At 56.1% G+C, this 24,257-nt stretch overlaps 1 protein-coding gene and 1 long non-coding RNA gene across 2 annotated transcripts; both read right to left on the bottom strand.

The window, feature by feature from the left end:
• Window positions 1–1,653: 1,653 nt before the first annotated feature.
• LOC133210640 (uncharacterized) lies at window positions 1,654–6,221 on the bottom strand. Its single transcript, XR_009724975.1, has 2 exons — window positions 2,907–6,221; window positions 1,654–2,148 (listed from the first exon to the last, which is right to left on the bottom strand). It is a non-coding gene; the product is annotated as an uncharacterized LOC133210640 (long non-coding RNA).
• A 147-nt stretch (window positions 6,222–6,368) lies between these two features.
• Window positions 6,369–15,746, bottom strand: KIF3C (kinesin family member 3C). Its single transcript, XM_061350215.1, has 8 exons — window positions 14,244–15,746; window positions 10,308–10,409; window positions 10,099–10,221; window positions 9,876–9,994; window positions 8,511–8,627; window positions 8,273–8,381; window positions 7,597–7,772; window positions 6,369–6,719 (listed from the first exon to the last, which is right to left on the bottom strand). The coding sequence occupies exons 1-8, from the start codon at window positions 15,654–15,656 to the stop codon at window positions 6,626–6,628; spliced, it is 2,253 nt and encodes a 750-aa protein (XP_061206199.1). The 5' UTR covers window positions 15,657–15,746; the 3' UTR covers window positions 6,369–6,625.
• Window positions 15,747–24,257: the final 8,511 nt, after the last annotated feature.

Raw genomic sequence — 24,257 nt, 5'->3', positions numbered from 1 at the left:
GTTCTAAGAGTGAATCTGGTCTGGAGACCAGTGTTACCAGAAGCTGCTCTGCAGCTGTCCAGTTACAGCAGTCACTGTAAGTGGACAGTGTGGAATAACCCAGTGCATCTATTGCAAAGTGCCCCACTCCAAACCCATGTCTTACACCACAGCAAGCAGCAATGGCTCTGCCATGACTCCTGCCCAGCAAGCATGGGCCTACTCAAACCATCTCCTAACAGTTTGAAAGCAGAGCTGGATGCTCTTCAGGGAGGAATTACCTGTAGTTGTTGCATGCTGTGGACCTTGCCTTGGTAGCCGTTTGCCTTCATCGCATCCCACTCCCCCTCTGTTAAGAATTACACAAGCTTCTTGCTGGTTCTTCTGCAGCTCTTTCAACCCATGTCTTCAACAGGGGTTTCCATTTCAAAGAGAATCTGAACACGCTGGGCTATGTCAGGATTTATTTAAATTCTAACTAGCTACTCTACATCTGTGAGCCTTTGATCTTCACCAGTGCAGCCAGGCCACTCAAGTGTCTATGGTGCATGTTACATCTTTGATAGTTCAGCTGTATCTCATGATCTTTCAGTTTGTACCATGCTTGTGGCCCTTTGTCCCCTCATATGTACTTTTATACGTTGCACCTGGACACGGCGGTGACAGAGGGGCAACAAGCCCCCACGGACACTCTCCTTCAGAGGTGGGGTGCAGATGTTTGTCATCTCTCAGATTTTCACTTGTGTCCATCATTGAAAAATGTAAATATTGGCATATAGAGCCATACCAAATCTTAGGCTTGTATTTTAGATTTATGACAGGAAAAGTCCTATGAACTGCAGTGAGGAAGGAACCAAAATTGCTATAGTGAATTTACCCTCAATTTTTTAGATTTCAGTCAAAAATGACCTTTTTTTAACTGTCAGTATATGGGACGCAGCTCTTCAAATCATGTATCTATAACGTGGCTCAATATGCTTGTAAAAACTGCAGGGTTCTGTGTAATCCCCTAGGACTACAAGGGACAGTTGTTCTAGGGAAGCAGAGAGGTCTTGGATCTGAGAAAAGATTCTCCTGGCTACTAAACCCACTGAATGCTGGCAGCAGATAAACTGCAGCAGATAATTCATAGAAAGACAAAACAACCCCTAAGACCAAGTAAACAAATCATGGAGCAAACCCCAGCTATGCTGGAAAACTCAGGCACGCCTGGGTATTTTCTGCATTGCAAATGTGATGAACTTGGATCATTGATATTCATGGTATGCAGCAGCTGAGGGCATCAAAGTGCTGCACAAACCTTGTGCCCTCTTGCCATTGCCTGTGTGCAGGACAGGATAGAGACAAAGATGGAGAAAATATCCATGTTCTTAAGCCAAACCGGCAGCTGCTCTCCTGGCTGATGCTCTGGAAAATCAAACCCCACAAGATGGTAACATCACCAGACACTGCACAACTTGCAAGGAAAGAGTGGTGCTGGTGACTGGAGCATTTTTACCTGCCTCGAGTCACCTTCTTGTCCCCTGGGCCATGCCACGTGTCTTGTCAAAGCTCACATTTCAGAATGGTTTTGGCAGTTACAGTTGGTGTGGAAAAATACTTTGCCCTTCTCTGCACCTTTCAGGCACAGTTTCTGAGCTCCTTCAGAATAAGTAGAGCTCCTGACAGCACGGCAATGCTTCTGATTTGTCTTTATTCTCTCTGTGCTACCTCCGGACCTTGCTCTTCTGATCTGCACGCAGGCTGCCCTGGGCGGCAGTGGAGAGATAAACTGAATATGACAAAACCCAACTTTCTCCCTTCCTTACCATAGAATCATCACAGAATCATACCATAATGGAAGTAGATGACCCTTAAGGTCTCTTCCCACCCAAACCATTCCATGGTTCTATGAAATAAGTGAGCATGTTAAACGAAATTGCCTCAAAATCAACTCACCGATTTTACATGGGCCTCTCTGTGCTCTTGGGGCTAATAAATTTCCTTTTAGAGGTACAGCAGGTGCTCATACCCAGCAAAACCAGCTTTTGCTCCTTAGACTTTGTCTTATCAAAGCCTCCAGCAAATTACAGTTTCAGTACAAACACTTTATTTTACACAAAATGGGAGAAATCATAGAATTAGGTTTGACTTAGAAGGGATCTTAATGATCTTCTAGTTTCAACTCTCCTGGCATAGAATCATAGAATAGTTAGGGTTGAAAAGGACCTTAAGATCATCAAGTTCCAACCCCCCTGCCATGGGCAGGGGCACCTCACACTAAACCATGTCACCCAGGGCTCTGTCCAGCCTGGCCTTGAACACTGCCAGCGATGGAGCATTCACAACCTCCCTGGGCAGCCCATTCCAGTGCCTCACCACCCTTACAGTAAAGAACTTCTTCCTATATCCAATCTAAACTTCCCCTGTTTAAGTTTTAACCCATTACCCCTTGTCCTGTCACTACAGTCCCTAATGAACAGTCCATCCCCAGCATCCCTATAGCCCCCTTCAAATACTGGAAGGCTGCTATGAGGTCTCCACGCAGCCTTCTCTTCTCCAGGCTGAACATCCCCAACTTTCTCAGCCTATCTTCATACAGGAGGTGCTCCAGTCCCCTGATCATCCTCGTGGCCCTCCTCTGGACTTGTTCCAACAGTTCCATGTCCTTTTTATGTTGAGGACACCAGAACTGCACACAATACTCCAAGTGAGGTCTCACGAGAGAGTAGAGGGGCAGGATCACCTCCTTCGACCTGCTGGTCACGCTCCTTTTGATGCAGCCCAGGATACGGTTGGCTTTCTGGGCTGCAAGCGCACACTGAAGCCGGCTCATGTTCATTTTCTCATCAACCAGCACCCCCAAGTCCTTCTCCGCAGGGCTGCTCTAAATCTCTTCTCTGTAGCTGTGCCTGGGATTGCTCTGACCCAGGTGTAGGACCTTGCACTTGGCATGGACATGGACAGCCTCCACTAGAAATATATAGAGAAATACAGGCAGGTGGGCACTGGTGCCCCCATTTGTGCTGTTGCAGAAGCCCTAATTCCAAATCCTTGTCTCTCAACACACACAGCCCATGAGGTCCCCCTGAGCAGCATACACAACATGGAGCTGCACTTCAATTAACACATCAGCTGCAGCACTGTGGTGCTGGCATGTTCCCAGCGGCTGGAGCTGCGGATGAAGGAGGCTGCAGATGCCCTTTGCAATGATGCTCATTCCTTTATTGGTGTCATTGCCAGTTTTTGAAGGGTGCTGGCGCTTTCCAGTCATTCCCAGCACTGGATCAAAGCTACGTTACAGCATATTGAAGAGGTGTCCATCCAAAGCCAGAGAGGGGGGTGAGATTAATGACCTCGCTCCATACGGTATGTATAATATATATATATTTATAATATGTCCTGTATATTCCTATGTATAGAGTGACAAGGATGGGCCACCATACAGTAAACTTTTGATTTCTAAATAGATCACCAGAGCAACAGGCACAAAAATTTGGTCCTAATCAAGGCCCTCACCTTGTCAATCAATCTGAGACAGACCAAAACCCACCCCCCTTGAAGGAAAAAATCCCATCCAAACCTGAAACCCAAAATAACTGAATAATTAAACAGCAAAAATAAAAGAGCCCCAGCCCAGCCCCAGCCTCCCCCCAGGGATCTGCCCCCTGTACACTCATGTTGACAGTAAATAGATCCCTTGGCTACACGCACGCACCCACACACACCTACACACACTCATATGTAAATACACACGCACCAACATACAAACACCGAAGATCATTACAAATATACATCTGAGGTTGCTGCAGCGACACGGGGAGGCTGCAGAGCCACCCGAGGCAGAGGGAAAACCCCTGGGATCTCACCCGGTCTTGGCTCAAATCACCAGCGTCTGCTCACAACCTTCCTCAGGGTTTGTGCTAAGGAGGGTGGGAGGTCATTAGCAGCGGTGGAGAGAGATGGAGCCAGCGCATGGGAGATCGTGCTCTTGGTACGTCAGAGCCACACTTGGATGTTGAAAACAGCTCATACCACCCCCTGCACCAGGCGCTTCTACACATGTCCTGTGCTCAGCCAGAAGGGCTTCCACACAGTCCCATTGTGACACAGTGCTACTGGACCTAGAGCTGTCCATTGCCATGACACAGGTGAGGACCAACACATGCCATGGGAGACCTACATGGAGCACATTTTTCCTTTGATATGATGCTCCATGGCCTGGCGCAATAAGGGGACACCATCAGCTCTTGGGCTTTGTTTACCATGCCCTGGGTAGAGAACGGAGGTAAAAGAGACTGTCACCAGCACATCACCCTGGGGCTCCTTGAGCTTCTGATCCAACTGAAGGTGAACTTGGGGCAATTACAAAACAGAAAGGGAGGAAAATACATTCCTGCAGGCCATGCTGCAGGCAGCTTCTCCGCTTTCTGAGGTCTGTGCTTCCTGACCCTGACTCCCAGACACTAACCTGGCAAACAAATAAGGAACCAGGGTTCTCTCATCCACTGTGTTTCATGAGACCAGGCCAGCTTGCTGTGGGGAATGCACACAGAGAACCCATGGCTGCTGGTGATACCCACAGGCAGAAGGACCTCACCCATGCTGAATGAGGAACCAACCCATGTCTCACTCCTAAATGGCATTCCTCCTGCACCTTCTTTCCCAGGCTGAGCACAGCCAGACCTGGCTGCTACTCAAGGGGAGCGAGATCAGTCCTGGGAGCAACCTACAGCCTCCAAAATAGCCCACAAGCCAGCTGCTGGGGTGGGACAGGGATTCAGAGAGGCAGAAGGTGTTATGGGGAACAGATGAGGAAGGGAAGATGGTGGCAAAGGGCTATGATCACGAACACGAGGCAGGACAATGTTACAGAGAACAGGGAGAAGATAGCCTGCAGCAGCGCAGGAGATGTGTTAGGACATGCATGGGAAGGTCTACGGATGCCCCAGCCTGGACAAGTGGAGCACACTGATGGGATACTCGTGTTGGGTAGGACCTGCCCTGCTCTGTGCTTGTGCCTTGTCCCCTCTCCCGCCCTCACCCCACGTCCTGTGTGCAGGAGTCATCAAAGTGAGCAGTGACCAGTCCTCCAACAGAGTAAACCCTGTCCATTGCCACAGGACAGTTCCTACCTGCCACCTTCTCAGCTCTGTCTTCATAGAATTACAGAACGGTTTGGGTTGGAAGGGACCTTAAAGCTCATCCAGTTCCAGTGCCCTGTCATGGGCAGGGACACCTTCCACTAGACCAGGTTGCTGAAAGCCCTGTCCCAGGGAGTGGCCTCAGCACATACCCTTGTGAAGACCCTCATCCTCCCATGTGAACCTGGGGCTCGCTCTCTCATTCATTCTCATGTAGTCAACAAATGGATCTCCCCCACCTCCGTGCATCTGGAAGCCATCCCAGGGAAACCACAGCTGCTGGCCCTGGCACTGACAGGAATGGTCTTCAACGAGGACCTGCCTTCCCTCAACTGAATTGCTGAATGACCCAGGGACACTGAATGATGTCCTGGCACCCACATGTGCTACTGCCAGGGATGGGTTTCAGATCGCCAGAGCAGTGTTATGTCTTGCCCTCTTATCCATTACCCGTTTCACATCCATCCCTCCACAACCATGCAGCACCAGGAAATTCCTCCCAACAACAAGGTGACCTCCATATTACCCAGCCCGACGAGAGTGATGTTGGCATCACTCCTCTGGGCATCACTGCCTTGTCCTGCATTTCTTCAGCTGCCAGGATGGTGGATGCTGTCACCACTGGCTTCATGTAGGCAGCATCGCTCCCCAGACGATGTGTGTCTTGAGGAGGCGTGGGTAGAAATGGACAGAGATTTCCATCTGCTGTTGTTGCTGCGAGGAGTTAAACACCCACTTTGTCAGAGATGGGAGCAAGCCAGGTGTCCGGCAACTGAACGGGACATGGCCAGCCACCTCCAGAGCATGGCACAGGTGAGCAGAGTCCTGGCACCACCAGGACTGACTTGGTTTTGTTAATCTGCAAGCTCTCCCTGTGGATGGAGCTGGCATTCCTGGCATGACAGCCATGCCCAGAAGTCAATGAAATGTCACTGCTGCCACTGGTGTTGATGCAGGCTGGAGAGTCCCTCTGGAAGTCTCCAAATCATTGTTGAAATCACCAAAATCCCTGGGATCCAGCAAAGCAAACACAGCACCAGAGTCCAGGGCTGACCCACCTGCCACAGCCATCAGAGAGGGGCCTCTGCCCCCTCCTGCCTGCTCTGCAGAGCACGACGGTGAGCACCCTGGTGGTGTCTCCAGCCCTGTCCTCCGGTGGGGAGGGCTGGGAGCTGAGCGTACCTGAGGAGCATCCGAGTGGTGCCCACTGCCAGCCTTGGCTGTCCTCCTGTGCGACCGCACCTCCTGACTCTGCGCATCAACCACTCCATAAATAAATATGTTAAATAAATAAAGTGACAGATCCAGACTGGGGAGGGGGCGGAAGGCAGGAGGGGGCAGCTCCCCTCGCCTCGGAGGGCTGTTCGTGAGCATCTCACACTAACACACGCGCACACACAGTAGCTGAAGACAAAGACGAACTGGGACCGGTGGAGATGCTGCCGGCTGGGGCCCCTCCTCGGCTGCCGGCGCGGCACAGTCCTCACTGCGAGGCAGTGCAAGGGGACAAGGGGTCCAGGACGTCACTCCTGAGCTGGCGTTGTGGCGGCGCACGGGGAGCTGGAGGTGAGGGAGACATGAGTGGTTGAGGATGGCAGTGACCGCGGCGTCTGGCACCTGGATGGACAAAGAAAACCTGGTTTCCATCTCCTTCCCCTTCCCCTGCCTCCTGCTTTGCCCCAGATCCACTTTCTCAGCCATTTGCTATACAGGAAGAACTAAAGGATGTCACTAACATGCTGGGCAGGACAATACCTTGTGTCTCAGCATCTGAGATACATATATATCAGAATCACAGGAACGGTGTGGATGGGAAGGGATCAGTTCCAACCCTGTGCCCCAGGAAGGGACACCTTCTACTAGATCATGTTGCTCCAAGCCCCATCCATCCTGGCCTTGAACACTGCCAGGGATGGGGCAGCCACAGCTTCTCTGGGGCAACCTGTGCCAGGGCCTCACCACACTCACAGACAAGAACTTCTTCCTCAGATCTCAATCTCCCCTCTGTCAGTTTAAAGCCATTCCCCCTTGTCCTGTCCCTACAGGCCCTTGTCAAAAGCCCCTCTCCAGCTTTCTTGTCAGCCGCATTAGGCGCTAGAAGCTGCTCTAAGGTCTCCCCAGAGCCTTCTCCAGGCTGAACAAGACCAGGCCTCTCAGCCTGTCTCCATAGCAGAGGTGCTCCAGCCCTTGGGGCATCTTTATGGCCTCCTCTGGACCAGCCCCAACAGATGCATGACTTTCCTGTCCTGGGATGGATATAATGATATCACCTGTTTTAATACGCATCCTACAACTGTTACCAAAGCAATGTCAGCCACATTTTAAAACCTGATGACACCCCAACAGCTCATGGCCAGGTTCAACCCCAGAAGGAACAGGGTTGCAGTTCTGCCACGACTCCTCTGCCTGCCCTCAGCCCAAGCGCTGCCCACATGGAGCATCCCAGCTGCACTGCAGCACAAATTAGTCCCCCCTGGTCCCCAGCAGCACTCACCAGGAGCGGGACTTCCTCACCCGGGAGGCCACTGGCCGCTCCAGGAGGCTGTCCAGGTGCATCAGCCTCTCCAGGTGCAGAGCCCGGGGGTCCTGCTCTGCCGGGTCCCTGCTCCGCTCAAACTCGAAGATAGCTGGAGGGGAGAGGTCCAGCTCCAAGAACATGATGTTCTCAGCCTGCAGTAGGACAGGGCAAAGGGAAAACCAACGTGAGGAGTCACCGCATGTCTCAACACAGCACCAGCTCTGTCAAGTTCATGCCACTGAGAGAAGGTGACCAGCACGCCAGGGAGTGGGACCCTCTGGCTGCCACAGCCACAGGGCAAGCTCCACGCTGGGGTTCAGGCTCATGGCTCTGCTCTTCCTGGTCTTCCCTGAGGCTGAGATCAGCAGGTAAGGCTGAATGGCCCTGTCCTTTTGAACAGCAGGAGCTGTCAGAGCCACCAAGCCAGCAGCTCATGGACCAGCTGAAAGCATGGCCACCAATCCTGCCAAGTGGGTGAATAAAGCCAGGAGCTTGAACTGATGTACCCCAAATCATGATGGGCTTGTTTACTTCACCTTCTCTCCCACTGTTCATCTGTTTGTCTGTCCATCCATCCATTCATCCATCCATTCATCACATTTGTTCAATGACTTCTTGTCCCCCTGGCACGCAGCAGTGCTCCCTCACTTACCCGGTATCGAGGATGAGATCCCATGGCCATAGCCACACGGGCGAATTGGCTGATGGGTCTCTTGTACCCCACTGCAGAGGTAGGCCGCTTCTTCATTTGGTTGCTGTTTCTAAAACATAAATTAAGAGAAGAACATGTAGTAAAGAACATAAATACCTACTAAAACCTATCCAAATGGTGAGAGGCCTCGTGCCTGCAGGAGGCAGCCCGTGGGTCAGGGACAGGAACAGGAACGTACCCTCCGGTGGGCACAAGTGGCTGGAACTTCCACTGGTCTTCATCACCATCAAAGTACAGGCGGTTCATGATCTTGTTCTTCTCTTCTGGTGGGATGAAGTTCTCGATGATCAAGTACCTGAGTGACCGGCCAAGAGACAGAACGAGAGCAAAGATGGGGAAGGAGTAGGATAGGAAGGAGTTAATGTGACAAGTGACCAAAAACAGGTCAGAAAGGGAGAGGAAAGGGATGTCAGGGAGACAGCACAGGGAAATAAGAAAACATACAGAAGATGGAAACAGGATAGCAATTTAAAGGGTGAGGCAATAGGACAGAGAGGTAAGACAGGCAGGAAAGTGGGGGCAGAGGAAGACAGTCATCAGAGAGGAAAGAAGACATAGGCAGCTGTGCAAGACTTCCTCCAGCAGGAACCCCCGTCTGCTCCTTGCTGCCTGACCAGATGATAAAGGAAAGCTCAGTGATGCAAAATGAACCCCAGGGGAATCGTTTTTTCCATACTTTGGGGGGCAAATCAAGCAACTACAGAAAGCTGTCTTGCACTGCTGAGTTGCTCCATTGAGTTCCCAGCTTTTAAAAAGTTTGAGTCATGTCTGAAGAGAAAGGCAGCAAAATCTGAGCTGAAAGTTTGTTTCTAGTAAAAGGATAAATATCTTATCTTGAAGATGCTTAAGATATACGGCTGGGTGGGGTTTTGTGAAGACACTGAAGAGTTACTGCTGAAGTGAAAACACACCCACTGAGGGCAGCAGACCAGCATCTGCATCTCCCACTGGAGGCTCCTGGAGGGAATATGGCTTTGCCACCGTTGTGCCAGAAGCTCCCGCAGGTCAGGGGCTCACCCCAAGGTCCCCTGAGCTGCTCTTCCAATGAGGACTGTGCTGGGGCTGGAGCAGTCTCCAGCTGCCCGCAGGGGGCACCCACCTCCAGCTACCACTGTCAGGTCCCATAACTCACCCACAGCCCACGCTGCAGCTGTACTGGCGTTTCTGCTTCTGTATTTTGTGGTTTCCCACCTTTCTCAGCAAGTTTTTAATACTCTTGCATGTGACTCACCCAGCTCAAGAGGTGTAAATATGTTTTACACCTTCTGCCACTGCTGATGGGGTAGGAAGTGCTCACATGTCCCTGTCAGCAGGCGTATTGCTCTCCCCAGCTGCACACCCCAGCTCTGCTCTGTGCACTCCAGGTTTGTTCTGCATAACCCACTTCTGCTCTGTGCACCCCAGCTCTGCTCCACGCACCCCAGCTCTGCTCTACATAACTAAGCTTTGTTCTGCGTACCCCAGCTCTGCCCTGAGCACCCAGCTTTGTGCTCTGCACCCCAATTCTGACCTGCATGGCTGCAGGGGACACACAACCACCTACTTGAGCTTCAGCTCCCGTGTCTGCTCATTCTGTGCCTCCTCCAGGTCCTGCCGCACACGGATATACTCATCGTGCTGGTCCTGGATCTCCGCCTTCACGGCCTGCAGCTTGGCATACAGCTGAGGAGAGGAACAGACCATCAGCCCCACAGCCTGGGGCCTGCAGTGAGCCCCAGGGCTCTGGTGGTTGGAGGGATGATCGTCCCCAACAACCACACTCTCACCTTCTTCAGCTTCTTGGTTTTGATCTCCACCTCCTGCTGCAGGGAGGTGTAAGTCTCCCGCAGCTCCATGGTCTCCTCATCCCGCAGCAGCATCTCCTGCTGCATCTCCCGCTCCCGGCGTTTCTGCAGCATGGGGGAAACACTCAGAGTCAGGAGGGGGAACCGGCCCCCAGGACACCCCCATCACCTGCAGGCCCCAGTGCTGTTACCTGCTCAGCTATCTCCTGTCGCTTCAGCTCCAGCATCTTCTGCTGCTCATTAGTGTGGTCCACGATGGTCCTGCCGCCGATGAGCAGCTTGCTCTCCATTGCCTGGGGGGGAGAGGAGGGTGGGGGGTCAGAACACGGCTCTACCACACCCCTGAGGGGTTTGCACCAGGCCACCCTTGCCAGGTGGTCACCCCCATCCCTGGACCCTGTCCTGGGCACTGTGTCCTCACCCCTGCTTTCAGGCAGTGGGGGCTTTTACACATGTTTCCACTGATGGGGAGGGGGCTGCACACGGACACCATGAGCCCAGTGCTGAACACTGGGTGCATTAGGCAGGGGTGCGAGCGATGTGCCCCCTCCGTGGGGATGTGGCTTGGGGCCGCTGGCTCTGAGCCCAGGCTGTTTTGGGTCCCACTTCCTTCCGCACAGCTGCGAGCCAGCGGGACGCCACGGATGTGCAGCAGCTGCCGGCACTGGGGCCCCAGCCCTGGCCTCCCACCTCCAGCTGAGCTGTGTGAGCCATGCCAAGCCATGCCAAACCATGCTGAGCTGTGCCAAGCTGTGCCGAGCTGTGCCAAGCCAGGCAGGGGGCTCTGTCTTAAGCCCCTTGGGACTTCACAAGGAAAATGCAGCAGGGAAACCACTCACAGAAGCACTTCCCACAGCTCAGCCAAATCTGCATCCACCCTAACTCCCCCATCCCATCCCATCCCATCCCATCCCATCCCATCCCATCCCATCCCACCCTGTCACCCCCACGCCAGCTTTCCTAAAGGGAAAAGGGCTCACACACGCACACACCCATCGGTGTACATGCATACACCCATGTATACACATGCCTGTGCACAAACCCCTGCACACACACACATGTACACATACATGTGCCTGCACATTGCTACAAGCATGTCCAAGTATGTAGACATTGGTGCTCACACACATGCACACTCCCCTTTAGTCCATGGATACACACATTACTACAGTCATGCATGCACACTCGTGTGCCTGTACACACACACACATCCAACATGCATGTGCACAGCCATCCCTGTCTGGAAACCATGGGGCTGGGAGCCCTGCTGGGCTGCCACAGCAGCCTCACACCACATGTGGTCCCCATGTGAGTCCTCCTGTGATGTGTGTGCAGATGTGTGCAATGGGGGAGCGCTGCCATGCAGCATGTGCATCCACACACACGCAGCCTGTGTGCACACATGCGTGTCCCCCACTGCTGCACCTCAGGGACGTGAGCAGGGATGGAGCCAATCACTGCACATGGCTTTAAAAATTAATGTCCCAGACACAGCAGCAGCATCAACAGCTTCTTCCCCACACGCAGACCCCTGGGACACCCCCACTGACATAGCCAAGGCCCTGCGAGGGGGGAGTGCCACCACACCACACCATGGGAGATGCCAGCACTGCGGGGGCACACACGGTGTTCACTGGTGCCACCACACACCCCCTTAGGCAGAGTTCTCTCTGGGGGTGCTGTGTCTCTCAGCCATCACCCTGGGCACAGAGGTGGGGGCTTGGGCAAACTGGCGACCAACAGCTACCTGGAACAATACTCTTATTCTCCCTATTTTTTCCCCTGCTTTTTCCCTTCCCCAGTTCCCATGCAGGGTGACTGTGGGGGTGCACAGTGTGGGGCTTTAGGGACATGCAAACAGCCCCCAGCACTTGTGGGACAGCCCCCACGTCCATACCACCAGCTCCCACCTTCCACCACCCTCACAGCCATTCAGGGCTATGGGGCACATCCTCACACGGGTGCCCATCCAGCCCCTTTGATTCCAGTGATGGGGATTCCTCCTTGCCCTGCCACCTTTGGTTGGGTGCCACTGGCCGGGCATTAAAGGGTCCCTCAGCCCTCCTCCTCCTTTGTTTTGATTCTAACTGCATCCTGTGATGGTGAGTGTCCTCCAAACCCTGCTGGGGTGCAGGGAGGCGACCAGGCGCATGCGGGGATGATGCTTGGCCAGGGCAGCACACTGTCACACCTCTCCATGGCGAAGGCTGCCACCTTTGCGTGGGATTAGGGGGTTTATTAGCACGGCTGTTTCCCCCCTGCCAAAGCATTTATTCCTTTTAATGAAGATGACTCCCAATCTTCTTTAGCGCCTGGGACACATTGAGCACTAAGCTTCTCACAGGAGCTCATTTCCAGCACCCAGTGACTTCCTTGGCACTTTCCTGGCCATTGACCCCTGTCTCAGCACCCAGAAGAGCCCCCAGGCAAGGGGCCCTGAGCAGCTGCAGGTACGGCCCATCCTCCTGGGTGCCATGGTGCACATCTGGGCGCTGAGGTGCCCATCTGGGTGCTGAGATGCACATCTGGCCCCCATCTCTCCAAGCTGCCCACATGTCCCAGCCAGACGGTAGGGCTGGGCCCTGGCTGTGCCAGAGAGCCCATGAGTGTGACAGCAGGACAGGGTCCAGCTTGCATCACCCACACGTGTGTGGGGCACGCTGTGTCCCCCCGGTTACTACACCTGCCATTGCCACAGTCACTATGAAGCCATGAAGCGTTTGAGTGGGACACAAGGCTCTTGCCAAGCTGATGTCTCCTGCCTGGTGCCAGGCAGTGCCTACTGGGTGAGCATCATAGCAGGCTCTGCCCTCCATTGCTGGCTCCAGAGGGTTTTTTGCCCCCTGGGGCTACACGTCACTGCTGTGAGTGTGCTGTACCCCCATGGGTTGAGGGTCCCGGCCTGCACAGCAATTCCGAAGGACACCAAAAAGGATGCAGCATCATCCTGCCTCCGGCCCTGCCTTGGTTACTCAGCAGTTACAGGACATGTGGTGGCCCAGAGCCAGCTCCACTGCACCGTGCCGGACGAGGAGACCACACTGGATGGCTGCCAGTGACAACCTCCACTCCACCGCGGTGGCAGTGCAGGGAACGGCTGCGGGGACCCCCGCTCCACACCGAGCATCCTGCTCCACCAGGATACCCGCCATGGGACACCCGCAATGCCCCCATGGCTCTGCCCCCATTGCACATCCCATTGTGAGCCTGCAGGTGTCTGTGCAGGCATCCAAGCACGGCCATGCATCCCTGGGCATGATCATGCATCCCTGAGCATGGCCGCACAGCCCTCGGCCTGGCTGCGCATCCCTGAGGCTGCAACAAAGAAGGCTTTGGCAAGGGAGGAGGCACAAGAGCATCCTCCTGCTTAGCCCCTGAATCCCTCAGCAGAGACCAGAACCCCAGGCACGTCCCTGCCTGGAGGGCTCCGTGCTGGTCTCCAGCCCAGCCACAGCATCTGGGCCACCGTGGTGACGGAGGGGCTGTGTTGGAGAGTGATGTGATGGGGCAGGGTGCTGGGGCTCCTTCTCCATCACCATGACTGCTCCAGCCCTGCGCTCACACCCCCAGGGTCACCGGGAGGGGAGCAGGGCTGGAATGGCAGTGGGGCAATCCCAGACCCCAGCACAGGGCTGGGGCTGGGCTGGGGCTGCTGCGGCCCCTCTTGCCCTCAGCTCCGCATCACCCAGCATCCTCAAGCTGGGATGGGAGCCATGGGGATGGACATGGGGGGCAGGTAGGGAGCAGGCAGTGCCACGGTCCCAGCCCCAGGCCTGGGTGCATTCCTGGGGCCACCAGGGACAAATGTGCAGCATCACTCCCCCGCCCCGCTGCAAGCTGCTTTGTTGTGCTGAGAGGGACAAGAGCTGAACATAGAAAAGTGATCCACTGCCCCATGGCCCTTCCTGCCCCACAGCCCCCAGGGCTCCCACACAAGGTCCCCGCGCAGCTCCATGTCTGAGGGCAACTCCAGCCCAACACTACACAGGAGCATGGGGCTGCCCTTGGGCACCTGGCTTGGGAGCCCACCTTGCTTGGACACCCTGCTTGGGAGCCTCTCAGGCACCCCACAAGAGGCTAGAGGTCTTCCCCCTGCATTGCTCACAGTAGCACGTGGCAACACGTACCTTGTACTTGGTGGCCAGTAGCTCCGTGGCCTCCTGCTCCTTCCGCAGATCCTCAATCATCTTCTCCTTCTCCTGAAGCAGCTTTTGCTTCTCCTCGCTCACCAGGCTGTGGTCATCCCGGATAGCAGCTTTCTCCTCTTCCAGCCTCTCCTTCTGCTCCTTCAAGTAGCACTCCATGTTCTTCTCCAGGCCATCCTCATTGTCATCCTCCCCTTCGTTCTCTGCAGCACTTTCCCCATCCATCACCTTCTTCTTCCGGCTGCTCCTTCTCCTCTTCTTCCCCAACATACCACGTTTCTCTAGCTGGGCTTTCAGCCGGACAATCTCCTCCTGAAACTCCCGCAGCAAGGTGTCCTTGGGGTCCTCGTTCACCCGGGGCTTGTTCTTGATGTTCTTGGCCCTGTTGGCAAACCTGAGGGTGGAGAGGCTCTCGTCGTAGCTGTGAGAGGCTGGGCCCAAGGTGGCCACCATGATCGTCTTGGCGTTGCCCCCAAGGGAGTCCTGCAGCAGGCGGGTCAGTTTGGAGTCCCTGTAGGGGATGTGTGTGCTCCTGCCATCCACGAGAGCGGAGATGACATTGCCCAGGGCAGAGAGGGAGAGGTTGATCTTGGATGCTTCCTTGGGGCGCTCCCCATGGGCTCCCATTTTGCTCTGGCGCTCGCTGCCTGCCAGGTCCACCAGGTTGAGCTTGCCCACACGGATGTGCTCCTCACCATCCGGGCCCGTCTCACTGCACTCGATGGTGATGAGGAAGATGGCGTGGGAGCGGGAGCTGTGCTCGTTCATGTTGGTGCTACCCACTGACCGCGTCTGGCTCCCCAGGTTCATCACATGCTCAATCTCCTTCACGTTCTTGGTGACGAAGGAGGAGAGGTCCTTGATGTACACCCCTGTCTCGGGGTTCTCTTTCAGCTCCAGCTTCTTGCTCTGGTCCTTGGCAAGGAGGTCCCTGATCTCCTCCTGGTAGATCTCCAGGTATGAGGCCCTCACCAGGTACTGCTGGTTCTGCGAGCGGGAGATGTGGGTGAAGATGTGCTCAAAGGAGCTGGGGATGATGCCCCGCTTCTCCGGCTCCGCCCAGGCCCCCTGCATGGTGTAGGTCTTGCCGGTGCCCGTCTGGCCATAGGCGAAGACGGTGCCATTGAAGCCCTGCAGCACGGCGTCTATCAGCGGCCGGACCGTCTCGTCGTAGAGGTCTGCCTGCTTGGAGCTGGCGTCGTAGACAGCGTCGAAGGTGAAGGTCTTGGGCAGCTCCCCGGGGGAGGCGCGGGGGTTCCGGATGCTCACCTGCCCCAGCTTCACATCCAGCTCCAGGACGCGCTCGTAGCCCGCCGCCTCCTCCTTCCTGCTCATCGGGCGGCACCGGGCCACCACCTTCAGCGCCTCGCAGCCGCTGCGGGGCTTACCGGCCATGGCGGCGGCGGGCGGGGCGGCGGCGGCAGCGGCGGTGGTGCGGGGGGATCAGCCGCGCCGTCCCCGCAGCATCCCCCAGGCCGGGGCTGGGGCTGGGGCCGGGACCGGGATCGGGACCGGGACCGGCGGGCGGGCAGCGGCGGGAGCCGGGGGGCGGCGGGGCGGCCCCGCCGGGCGCTCGCTCATGGCAGCGCGGCCGCTGCGACCGCCCGTGTGCGGGGCCGGGCGGGGCCGGGCGGAGCGGCTGATTCGCTGCCGGCCGCGCACACGCACACGCACGGGCAGGACACGGGCGGGAGGGTGCGCGGCCCCGGCTCCCCCCGCACCACGGCCCGGGCACGCCGGGAGCTGTAGTCCGGCCTTTGTGCTGCTACACCGCGGGGCGGGAGCGGGGCGGGGGGCGGGATTGGGATGTGGGATGCAAGCGTGGGGTGCAGGGTGCAGGATGTTGAGTGAAGGATACAGGATTGGGATGCAGGATGCAAGACTGGGATGCAGGGTGCAGGATGGGTGATGAAGGATACAGGATTGGGATGCAGGATGCAAGACTGGGATGCAGGGTGCAGGATGGGTGATGAAGGATGAAGGATGCAGGACTGGGATGCAGGGTGCAGGATGTGGGATAAAGAATGCAGGACTGGAATGTGGGATGCAAAGCTGGGATGCAGGATATGGGATTTACAATTGGGATAAAGGATTGGGAGCAGGGCTAGAATGCAGGATGCAGGGCTGGGAGGCGGGATGCAGGATGCAGGACTGGGATGCAGGGTGCAGGATTGGGATGTGGGATGCAAAACTGGGATGCAGGATATGGGATTTACAATTGGGATAAAGGATTGGAATGCAGAGCCAGAATGCAGGATACAGGGCTGGGAGGTGGGATGCAGGGTACAGGATGTGTGATGAAGGATGCAGGATGCAGGACTGAGATGCAGGGTACAGGATATGGGATGTGGAATGCAGGCTTGGGATGCAGAATGCAGAATGCAAGACTGGGATGTGAGATGAAGGCTACAGGGCTGGGATGGGTCAGACAAGATGATCTTTAAGGTCCTTTCCAACCCAAACCATTTGATGATGCACGATGGAGGGGACATGATGTGGGATACAGATTCAGGACTGGGCTGTAGGATGCAGGGTACACGGTATGGGGTGCAGGATGCAGGACTGGGATGCTGGATGCAGGGTGGAGGATAGAAGCAGGGGAGGGCAGCAGCCTAGCGAAGGAACAAATCTCTTCCCTTGGGCCCAGCAGCTGGAACAGGGATATCTCCCCCTGCCCATCTCCTGTGAGGCCAGGGCAGTGTCACCCTCACCAGCCACCCTGGTGGTGCTTTGGGGTCCTCGAGCTGCCCCAGGCTGTGTGTGCCCCTCACCCCAAGCCTCCAGGTCCTGGACCCCAGACCTGTCCCTTCCTTGCAGCCCAGTGGGAATAATCCCCAGCACCCTATGGGAGAGGCAGCTGGGGCTTCAGAAGGAGATTAAACATTCCTGTGGTTAATCGAGTCCCAGCAGCCACCCGTTCCCCGGAACCAGAGATTATCCCATAATTAATTAATTAGGGTATTTGCTGCCATAGGGAGGGCTGTCTGGTGCAATCCAAGTCCTCTGACTCCCAGAGGAGCTTTGAGGGGAAGGGCATGGTCACCTCGCCAAAGGCACAGCCCCAGTGATGGCGGGGGACCAGGGAACAAAAGCAGGGCACGGTGGAGGGGGGTAGCAGGGGGATGCAGCAGGGCTGGAGGGGAAATGGAAGTGGGACAAGGGACAATGGAGGGGGAATGCAGGGGGCTGGGGAGAAGATGAGGGGGATGGTCGAAGGGGATGTAGGAGGGATGGAGGCAGGTGGAAGCTTCAGTGGAGGCATGATGGAGGGGGATTAAAGGGGGGGGTGCAGCAGTGATGGAGGGAGAGTGGAAGGAGAATGGGAGGGACGATGCAAGGGGGGGATGGAGGCCTTGGTGGATGTGATGGAGATGGTGGGGAGGGGGGATGGAGGGGAAGTGGCCTTACCACAGGACAAAGACCCCAGTGCTGCTTGGTTCTGCCTGTGGCATGAGAGTCCTCAAGGCAGACAGGTTCAAGAGCACATAGCCCTGCTCCCACAGAAGCCTCCGACCCCAAATCTTCCACAGACCAGGCTGGGGTGACACGTAGGGGTCAGGAAGGGGGTGATATTTAGGCAGGGCATGAGGTAAGGGCAAAGGGACAGAGGGACAGGGTAACATGTCAGGAGCAGTGCCATGTAGGGAGGGAGTGACAGGTAGGGACAGCATGACTTGTCAGGTTGGGCTGACCTGTGAGGACATGGTGACAGGGTGACATGTAGGGGCAGAATGACATGCAGGGACACGGTGCCATGCAGGGCAGGGTGCCATGCAGGGACGGTGCCTTGCCCACAGGTGTCAGCACCGGAGCAGTGCACGCTGCTGTTGGCTGGTGGCCTCCCTGCTGACCTCTGGAGCAGCCCAGGGCTGTCTCCAGGGTGGGGGGGCCAGTGGGCCCTTACTGTGCCCATCCCGAGCGCTGACCCAGCCCTGTGTACACGGCCAGGGGCATTAGGAGGCTTGGAGCCACCCACCCCACAGCAGCCCCAATGCAGCCAGGGCAGAGCCTCCCACCCTTTGCTCCATTGGGATACAGTGTGTACGCGGACCACAGTGTGGCCCCAGGGAACCCCACCACTGCTTTTATCCCACCCATGTGCAAAGTGGGGATGTGAGCTGGGGGACCCCAGGGCAGCCCTAGCTGGGTGGGGGTCCCGGTGACATGACCGGTGAGGGATGGTGCATGGGTGGCTGAGTGCTCTTGGGGAGGGGGGTTATTAGGGGACCCTGAGTCACAAGGTGGGCTGCGGGGTGAGTCCCGGGGTGCAGGGAGCTGTGCAGTGACTCAGGCCCCACTGGTCCCCCTAGCATGTCTGTGTGCGTGGTGAGGGGTACACTGACCCACTCCCATCAGACTCCAGGGTCTGATGATCTCTGTGGCATCCCAGGAATGCTGCCCTTGCTCTTCTTTGCTGTAGCTACCACACCAGCATCAGCGCCATGGCCAAGGTAGGGCTGAGCATCCCAGGGGTGATACTGGGCTGGCCGGGACAAGGTACACGGTCCAAGTGCCACAGAATGGTGGGGTGCCATTCAAGCCCTGTGACCCCATCCCCAAAATGTCCCCAGCACCATGGCCACCCCTGAGACACCACTGCCAGACCTGGGCCACCAAGGCTGTCCCTGAGACAGCACAGTCATCTCTTGAAGACTGCAGGCACTGTGGTCACTCCAGGGACACTGCAGCCGACTCTGCAATGTTATGGCAATTCCTGGGCCACCGTGGTCACCACTGCAGACACTGCAGCCACCACAGGGACACTGATAAGGGACACATGGGCACCCCTTGGACACTGTACCATCCCTGCCACCCAGCACCTTGCCACATCCTGCCTGCCAGTGGTTGCCAGCCCCCAAGTGCTGAGCGGAGGGGCACTGTGGGCAGTTTCCCTTTGGTTTTTCCACTGTGCTGCTTCACAGCCCCCCTGACCCTGCCCATGCCAGGTCTCCTGGACCACTGTGGGACAAGGGGGGGCTTCCCATGTGGCCAGTGGCAAGGACCCCAGTATGGGTGGCTGTTGCCCTTTTTTAGCCATGCTAGGGGGGCTGTGCTGGCAACCATCATGGAATGAGATGGGAAGAGCCTAAGTCCCCCACACTCCCATGGAAACACAGCCAAGCTTTGCTCCAGGGAGACGTTCTGAGCTGGAAAAAATGCTGGAAAATGCCAAACAAGCCAATTCCCAGCTCTCACGGGTGGCCGGGGGAAACTGGGGGGGCTGTGGCCCCATGTACCCCCCAGCTGCTGGGACACCCGACATCCTCATCCCGGGACAGCCCCCCGGGGTGAGGCATCTCCTGGGGCCAGGGGATCCAGGGCTGCCCAGATTTGCAAAGCCAGGGGCCAGAGTTGTTAAGGAATTAATGAGGCATGGGAGGGAAACCCAGCCAAGCCAAGAAGGTTTCTGGCAGCAGCGCCAGCCAAATCACGCCAGTGTCACCTGCAGTGAGGCTGGAGGCTGTGCTGATGCGGGTGGCAGTGATGGAGAGCCCTCCAGCTCGACATCCATGGCACAGCAGCAGTGGGGCAGTGAGGATGGACAGGCAGCAGGGCCCTGCCTGGGCTGGGTTCTGGCAGCAGGGCAGCAGGAGACCTTGAGATGCCTTTCCCATGGTCTGCCCCAGCCTCTCAGGTTTCCCTGGCTGCCTCGGCCAGGCAGCAGCACCAGGCGGATGTGGGAGGGAAGAGACACCCAGTGCTGGTGCTGGTGGTGAGGTTCTGCTACCCATGGGATCCTGTGGTCCTACCCCATCTCCTTCAGCTTGGTGGTCCCTGGGGTGGTTGGGCCACCCCAGGCTCTCTGCCAGGGTTGTGACCAAGGGGAAAGGGTGCCAGGGCTGTGCTGGGATGTACCCCATGTGTTCTGGTGCAGTAGCTCTCCTGAGCCACCGACAGCCTCATTTCCCCATGGGCAGACAGTGCTCAGCCCCTGGATGCATCTGGTGCAGGGCTGGCCAGTGCCACCAGCTCCCTCCAACCAAAACCTTGTTCAAGGTTGTCTCAAAGCTTCCAGAACGTGGCCTCCACCTCTGCTCACCTCCTCATCATCCCCATTGTCCCTCATTCCCCAGTCCTGGTGCTGCTCAGTGAGGCTCACTGCCAAAACCTTCCTAACGTGGCTGCCACCAGGAAATAGTGCTGGGGCTCAATGAACATCCTTTGGACAGAGCCTGCCACAGCCGGTGGGGTCCCAGGAGGCATCAACAGCCCTGTGGGGACCTCGGCCTCTGTGGATGCTGTTGCAGGGACATAGAGAAGATCACGGGCTGGGAGCAGGGACAACGATCTCCATGCTCACAGCGTTGGGTTGACATTCCTTAGGGTTTTTCCTTGAGTTTGAGTAACTGGTACTGGTATTGGCTTTACCAGCCCTGGAGAAAAACCTGTCCTCCTGGTGAGGAAAAGATATGTCCCTGCATGATGCTGTCCCAACAGACTGGACACTCTTGCTTGACCGCCAGCAATGGTCCTTCTTGCCTTCAGCCTTCTTCTCTTGGCTTCTACACAGGGAAAGGGCCCGGGGGGCGGGGTGTCCAGGAGGCATTTTGCTGCTTTCCCCCAACACCACCTCACCAGCATTCCCAGAGATCCACTGGATTTCTTTCCCTGTTTCCCTCCTCCGTGGCAGTTTTGCAGTTCAGCTTTGCCATAATCCCATCTGCTTGTGGCACTCCTCATCTGCTAGACACTCCAGGCTTCCCTTGGGTGTCCCTGTTTCGATGTGCCAGGTGAGCTTGTGAAGCAGCACTCTCTTCCTCGCACTCCTGGGGAGCACGGAGGGTGCTGAGGAGCCACCCCTTCCAAATTCCAGGGCACGTTGCCACCCCCAGCGTATCTCCCCTTTCAGCATAGAACACCTTTCTGTTTCTCTGTGACTTGAGAGATGTGTTTGACCATGCAGTTTCTGTAAAGACATCTGGGAATGAGCATCCAGCTTCTGCTAAACTCTCCTGACCAGTGCTGGAAATGCATCCTTCCCTGCCCGGACACCCCAGATCCAGTGAGCCAGGTTCCCTGTACAGGGCTTGAAGGCAGAAGTGGATCCTATTCATCCTCTATGGAACCTGTAGGCAGGACCAGGCTGCCTCCACCTCCTGGCAGCTATGGGAAGAGGCAGCGCAAGCAGAGGCCGGTGCTGGAGAGCCAGGGAAGGTGAGCTCTGCTGAGGGGGACGTGCTGGTGGCTGCTGGGAGCATCCGTGGTGGTGACCGGCTGTGGCCTCTGGCCCTGGCCACGCTTTGGGCTGAGATCAGAGGTTTTCTGGCTTTTTTGGACCTCGACCTGAGTGTTCATAGAGCAGCAGAGACTGCTCAGACAGGGAAAGGTCAGGAGCACCCACAGCTACCTGGGAAGGCAGCAAGGGAACAGTGCTAGTTCAAGGTTTACCCCAAACTGAAAGGGCTGGGGAGCTGGAGGGGTAAGCGCTGCACATACTAAGCCTGGATTTAGGATGGATCAGTTTGCCAGCAGCTGACTCCTCTATAATTAGATGGTGGCAGCAGTACAGGAGCCAGCTTGGGGTGCAGAGCTCCAACATCTTCCCATCTACACGCACATCGTTAAAGGAAACATCCCGTTTTTCACATGACCCCCAGACACTTAAAACAGCCGAGTGATGAAATGCACCTCCTGATGAACGGGGGATGAGGAATAAATGCCACTGCCAAATGCTGCCTCTCCTGCAGGCCCCAGGACTGCCCTTGTGGAGAAGATCTGATGTGAACCCAGAGGATGAATCCTATTGAGATCGTGGATGGCTTTGCAGCATCTTGTGCCACTTCACTGATCTCTGGTCGTGCTAACAGTGGACTGGAAGGAGCTGCAGCCCTGCCCAGCTTCAGGGGCTGCAGGCTGGAAGCCTACATGTGCCAGATGTGCCTTGTCTGCAGCCCCAGAGCTGTGTCCCTGAGCCCTGTGTGATCTCGGGAAACTCTATGGCCACTTGCTGATGTCCTGCAGGCTCCAGGCTGTGCCCCACTGTCCCCCTTCCCACTTCTGCTGTTGTCCTACCGGAGCTGAGAGAAGGGGGGAAAGGGATGGCTGGCAACCATGTGGGAAGCTTCAGGCTTTTATCTCAGATCTGGGTTTTCAACAGATGTGGTGTGAGCAATGGCTGTAAGGCAACTAGATCAGCATCATTGCTCAGAGATTAAAGGATTTAATAATCTGCTGGCAAGATGTAATTGAAAGAGGCAGAGCTCTGGTTGTACAGCGCTCAACAAACGCACTGGGGTGTTCCCACGCTCTCCCTGGGATCCCTCCAAACCCTCCTGTAAGCAGAATAAACCCTCAGTGCATGTGGGGCAGGCCCTTTTCTATATAGATCCAGGGGCTAATGCTTCATCTTCCTTTGTAACATTCTTCTAGGGAGTCCTTCATTCAGTGATCCCAAGGCATAAGGAACAGGGGTTGGTGTAGTCAGCGCCAGTGAGTGTCCGGGCACTGGAGGAAGTGGTGCTGCTACTTGCCAGAGGTCAAAGCGTCATTCAGCAGCAGCAGTGAGCCAGCAATTGCTGCTTCTCAGTCCCTTGTTCTAATCGCTGCTCTGCTGCCTGGTGAAAACCCTTAGAAAACAAGGCAGTGACTGGCTCTGCAAAGCACTGATGACAACAATGCGGAGCTTCTTCCCCTGCTTGTTGGTAGGGTGGGATCATGACCCAGCACAAGCAAGTGATGCTGTGACCAGAAGACAGAAACTTTTGGCAACAGGCAGAGGGGCTGAGCCTCTTGGAGGGGGCAGAAGCACAGGAAGATCGAGGTCCTTCAGTATAAAACATAGGGAAAGAGCCCCTGCGAGTGAATGGCCAAGGTCTGTACTGTCGCGTGGTGGAGGTCTGGCACGTCACATTGCCAGCAGGTCTTCCCCATTACACTGCATGGAGCTGGACTGGGCAGCAGTGAGGGCAGAAAGCTCCTTGGACATGTCCAAATGTGCTGGGAGCCCTGCTGAGCTGCCTGTGCTGGCACTGCCTCGCCAGAAGCCAAGCTGAGGTGACTGGGCAGAAATAAGAGACGTGCCTGGTACATTGAGCCCTCTGCCAAAGGTTCTGAGCCTTGCACGACCTTTCCATCTTCCCTGCTGCCTGGAAATGCTGACCAAGTCCTGCTCTCAGTGGGGTAGTGCCAGATAAAACAGAAAATGGGGGAGAGGGTTCCCATTTCAGCGATGTGGAGCTGCCTTTCTTGCTTCTGTTATTCTCTGGTTGTCTACTACAACCCTGCCTGGGAGGTAGCTGTGGTAGGAGGCAGGGATGTGTGATCCAAAATGGTGAAAGTCTGACTCCACCAGCAGTGGTGGTAGGAGCTGTGGCATGTCCTGCTGCTGCTGAACAGCTGTATCAGAAGCTGCGTGGCCTGCCTGTATGGATCAGCTGGAGGCAGGAGGGTGTCTGGGGAGCCTGGTGAGACCCCACACCCCATATGCAAGCATCTGCAAAGGAGAAAAGCATCGCTTTTACTCCCCCTCATAAGGAATTCATCCTTCCACCAAAGCTTATTTCTTACATGAGGTTCTCCAAGGGTGTCTCACCCAGCTCCTGGGTATGGTTTGGTATTTATTTAGAGTTCCCTTTCCTTCATAACAACAGCGAAATCACACAGGCATCTGGGCACTGATGTGCCTGCAGAGGGGTGGCTGCAGCTCAGAGCTCCCCGTCTGGTGCCTGGGTAGTTGCAGCGTGGAGGGTACTGTGGTAACTGCTGCTAAGAGGATAATGTTGCATGGGACCAGGTAAACCAACTTCAGCCCCTTTCCTGCTCCTCCTCAGTCAACCTCCTGAGCATTTGAGGCTGTTACTGTCACCTCTGCCAGGGCTCTAGTCCTTGCATAAGTTTTGGGTTACAGCCATTCCTGAAGTGGAAGCTAAAGGTGACCAAGGGCTGGGAGGGTCTGTGCCAGAGGGCTCCATGGGAGCTCACCCCGCAAGGTCAGGAACAAGAAATGGAGCAGAAGCTCCCCAGACACCCCAACCTGTGCCTGCAGCTGAGCAGTGG

The sequence above is a fragment of the Neopsephotus bourkii genome, unplaced genomic scaffold (assembly GCF_033783945.1).
Source record: "Neopsephotus bourkii isolate Nb327-2 ecotype Australia unplaced genomic scaffold, CSIRO-AGI_Nbou_v1 NB_481, whole genome shotgun sequence".
NCBI lineage: Eukaryota > Metazoa > Chordata > Aves > Psittaciformes > Psittacidae > Neopsephotus > Neopsephotus bourkii.
The sequence above is the reverse complement of the archived record's forward strand: the minus strand, read 5'-3'. Positions and strand labels throughout refer to the sequence as shown.

Bases quoted from the DNA above. Each gene is read 5' to 3' on its own strand.
- KIF3C (XM_061350215.1), bottom strand. From the start codon at position 15,656: ATGGCCGGTAAGCCCCGCAGCGGCTGCGAGGCGCTGAAGGTGGTGGCC. The intron at 10,410-14,243 runs GTACGTGTTGCC...TCTCCCCCCCAG, and splicing joins TACTGGCCACCAAGTACAAG to GCAATGGAGAGCAAGCTGCT. The intron at 8,628-9,875 runs GTAGGTGGTTGT...CCGGTCACTCAG, and splicing joins ACACGGGAGCTGAAGCTCAA to GTACTTGATCATCGAGAACT.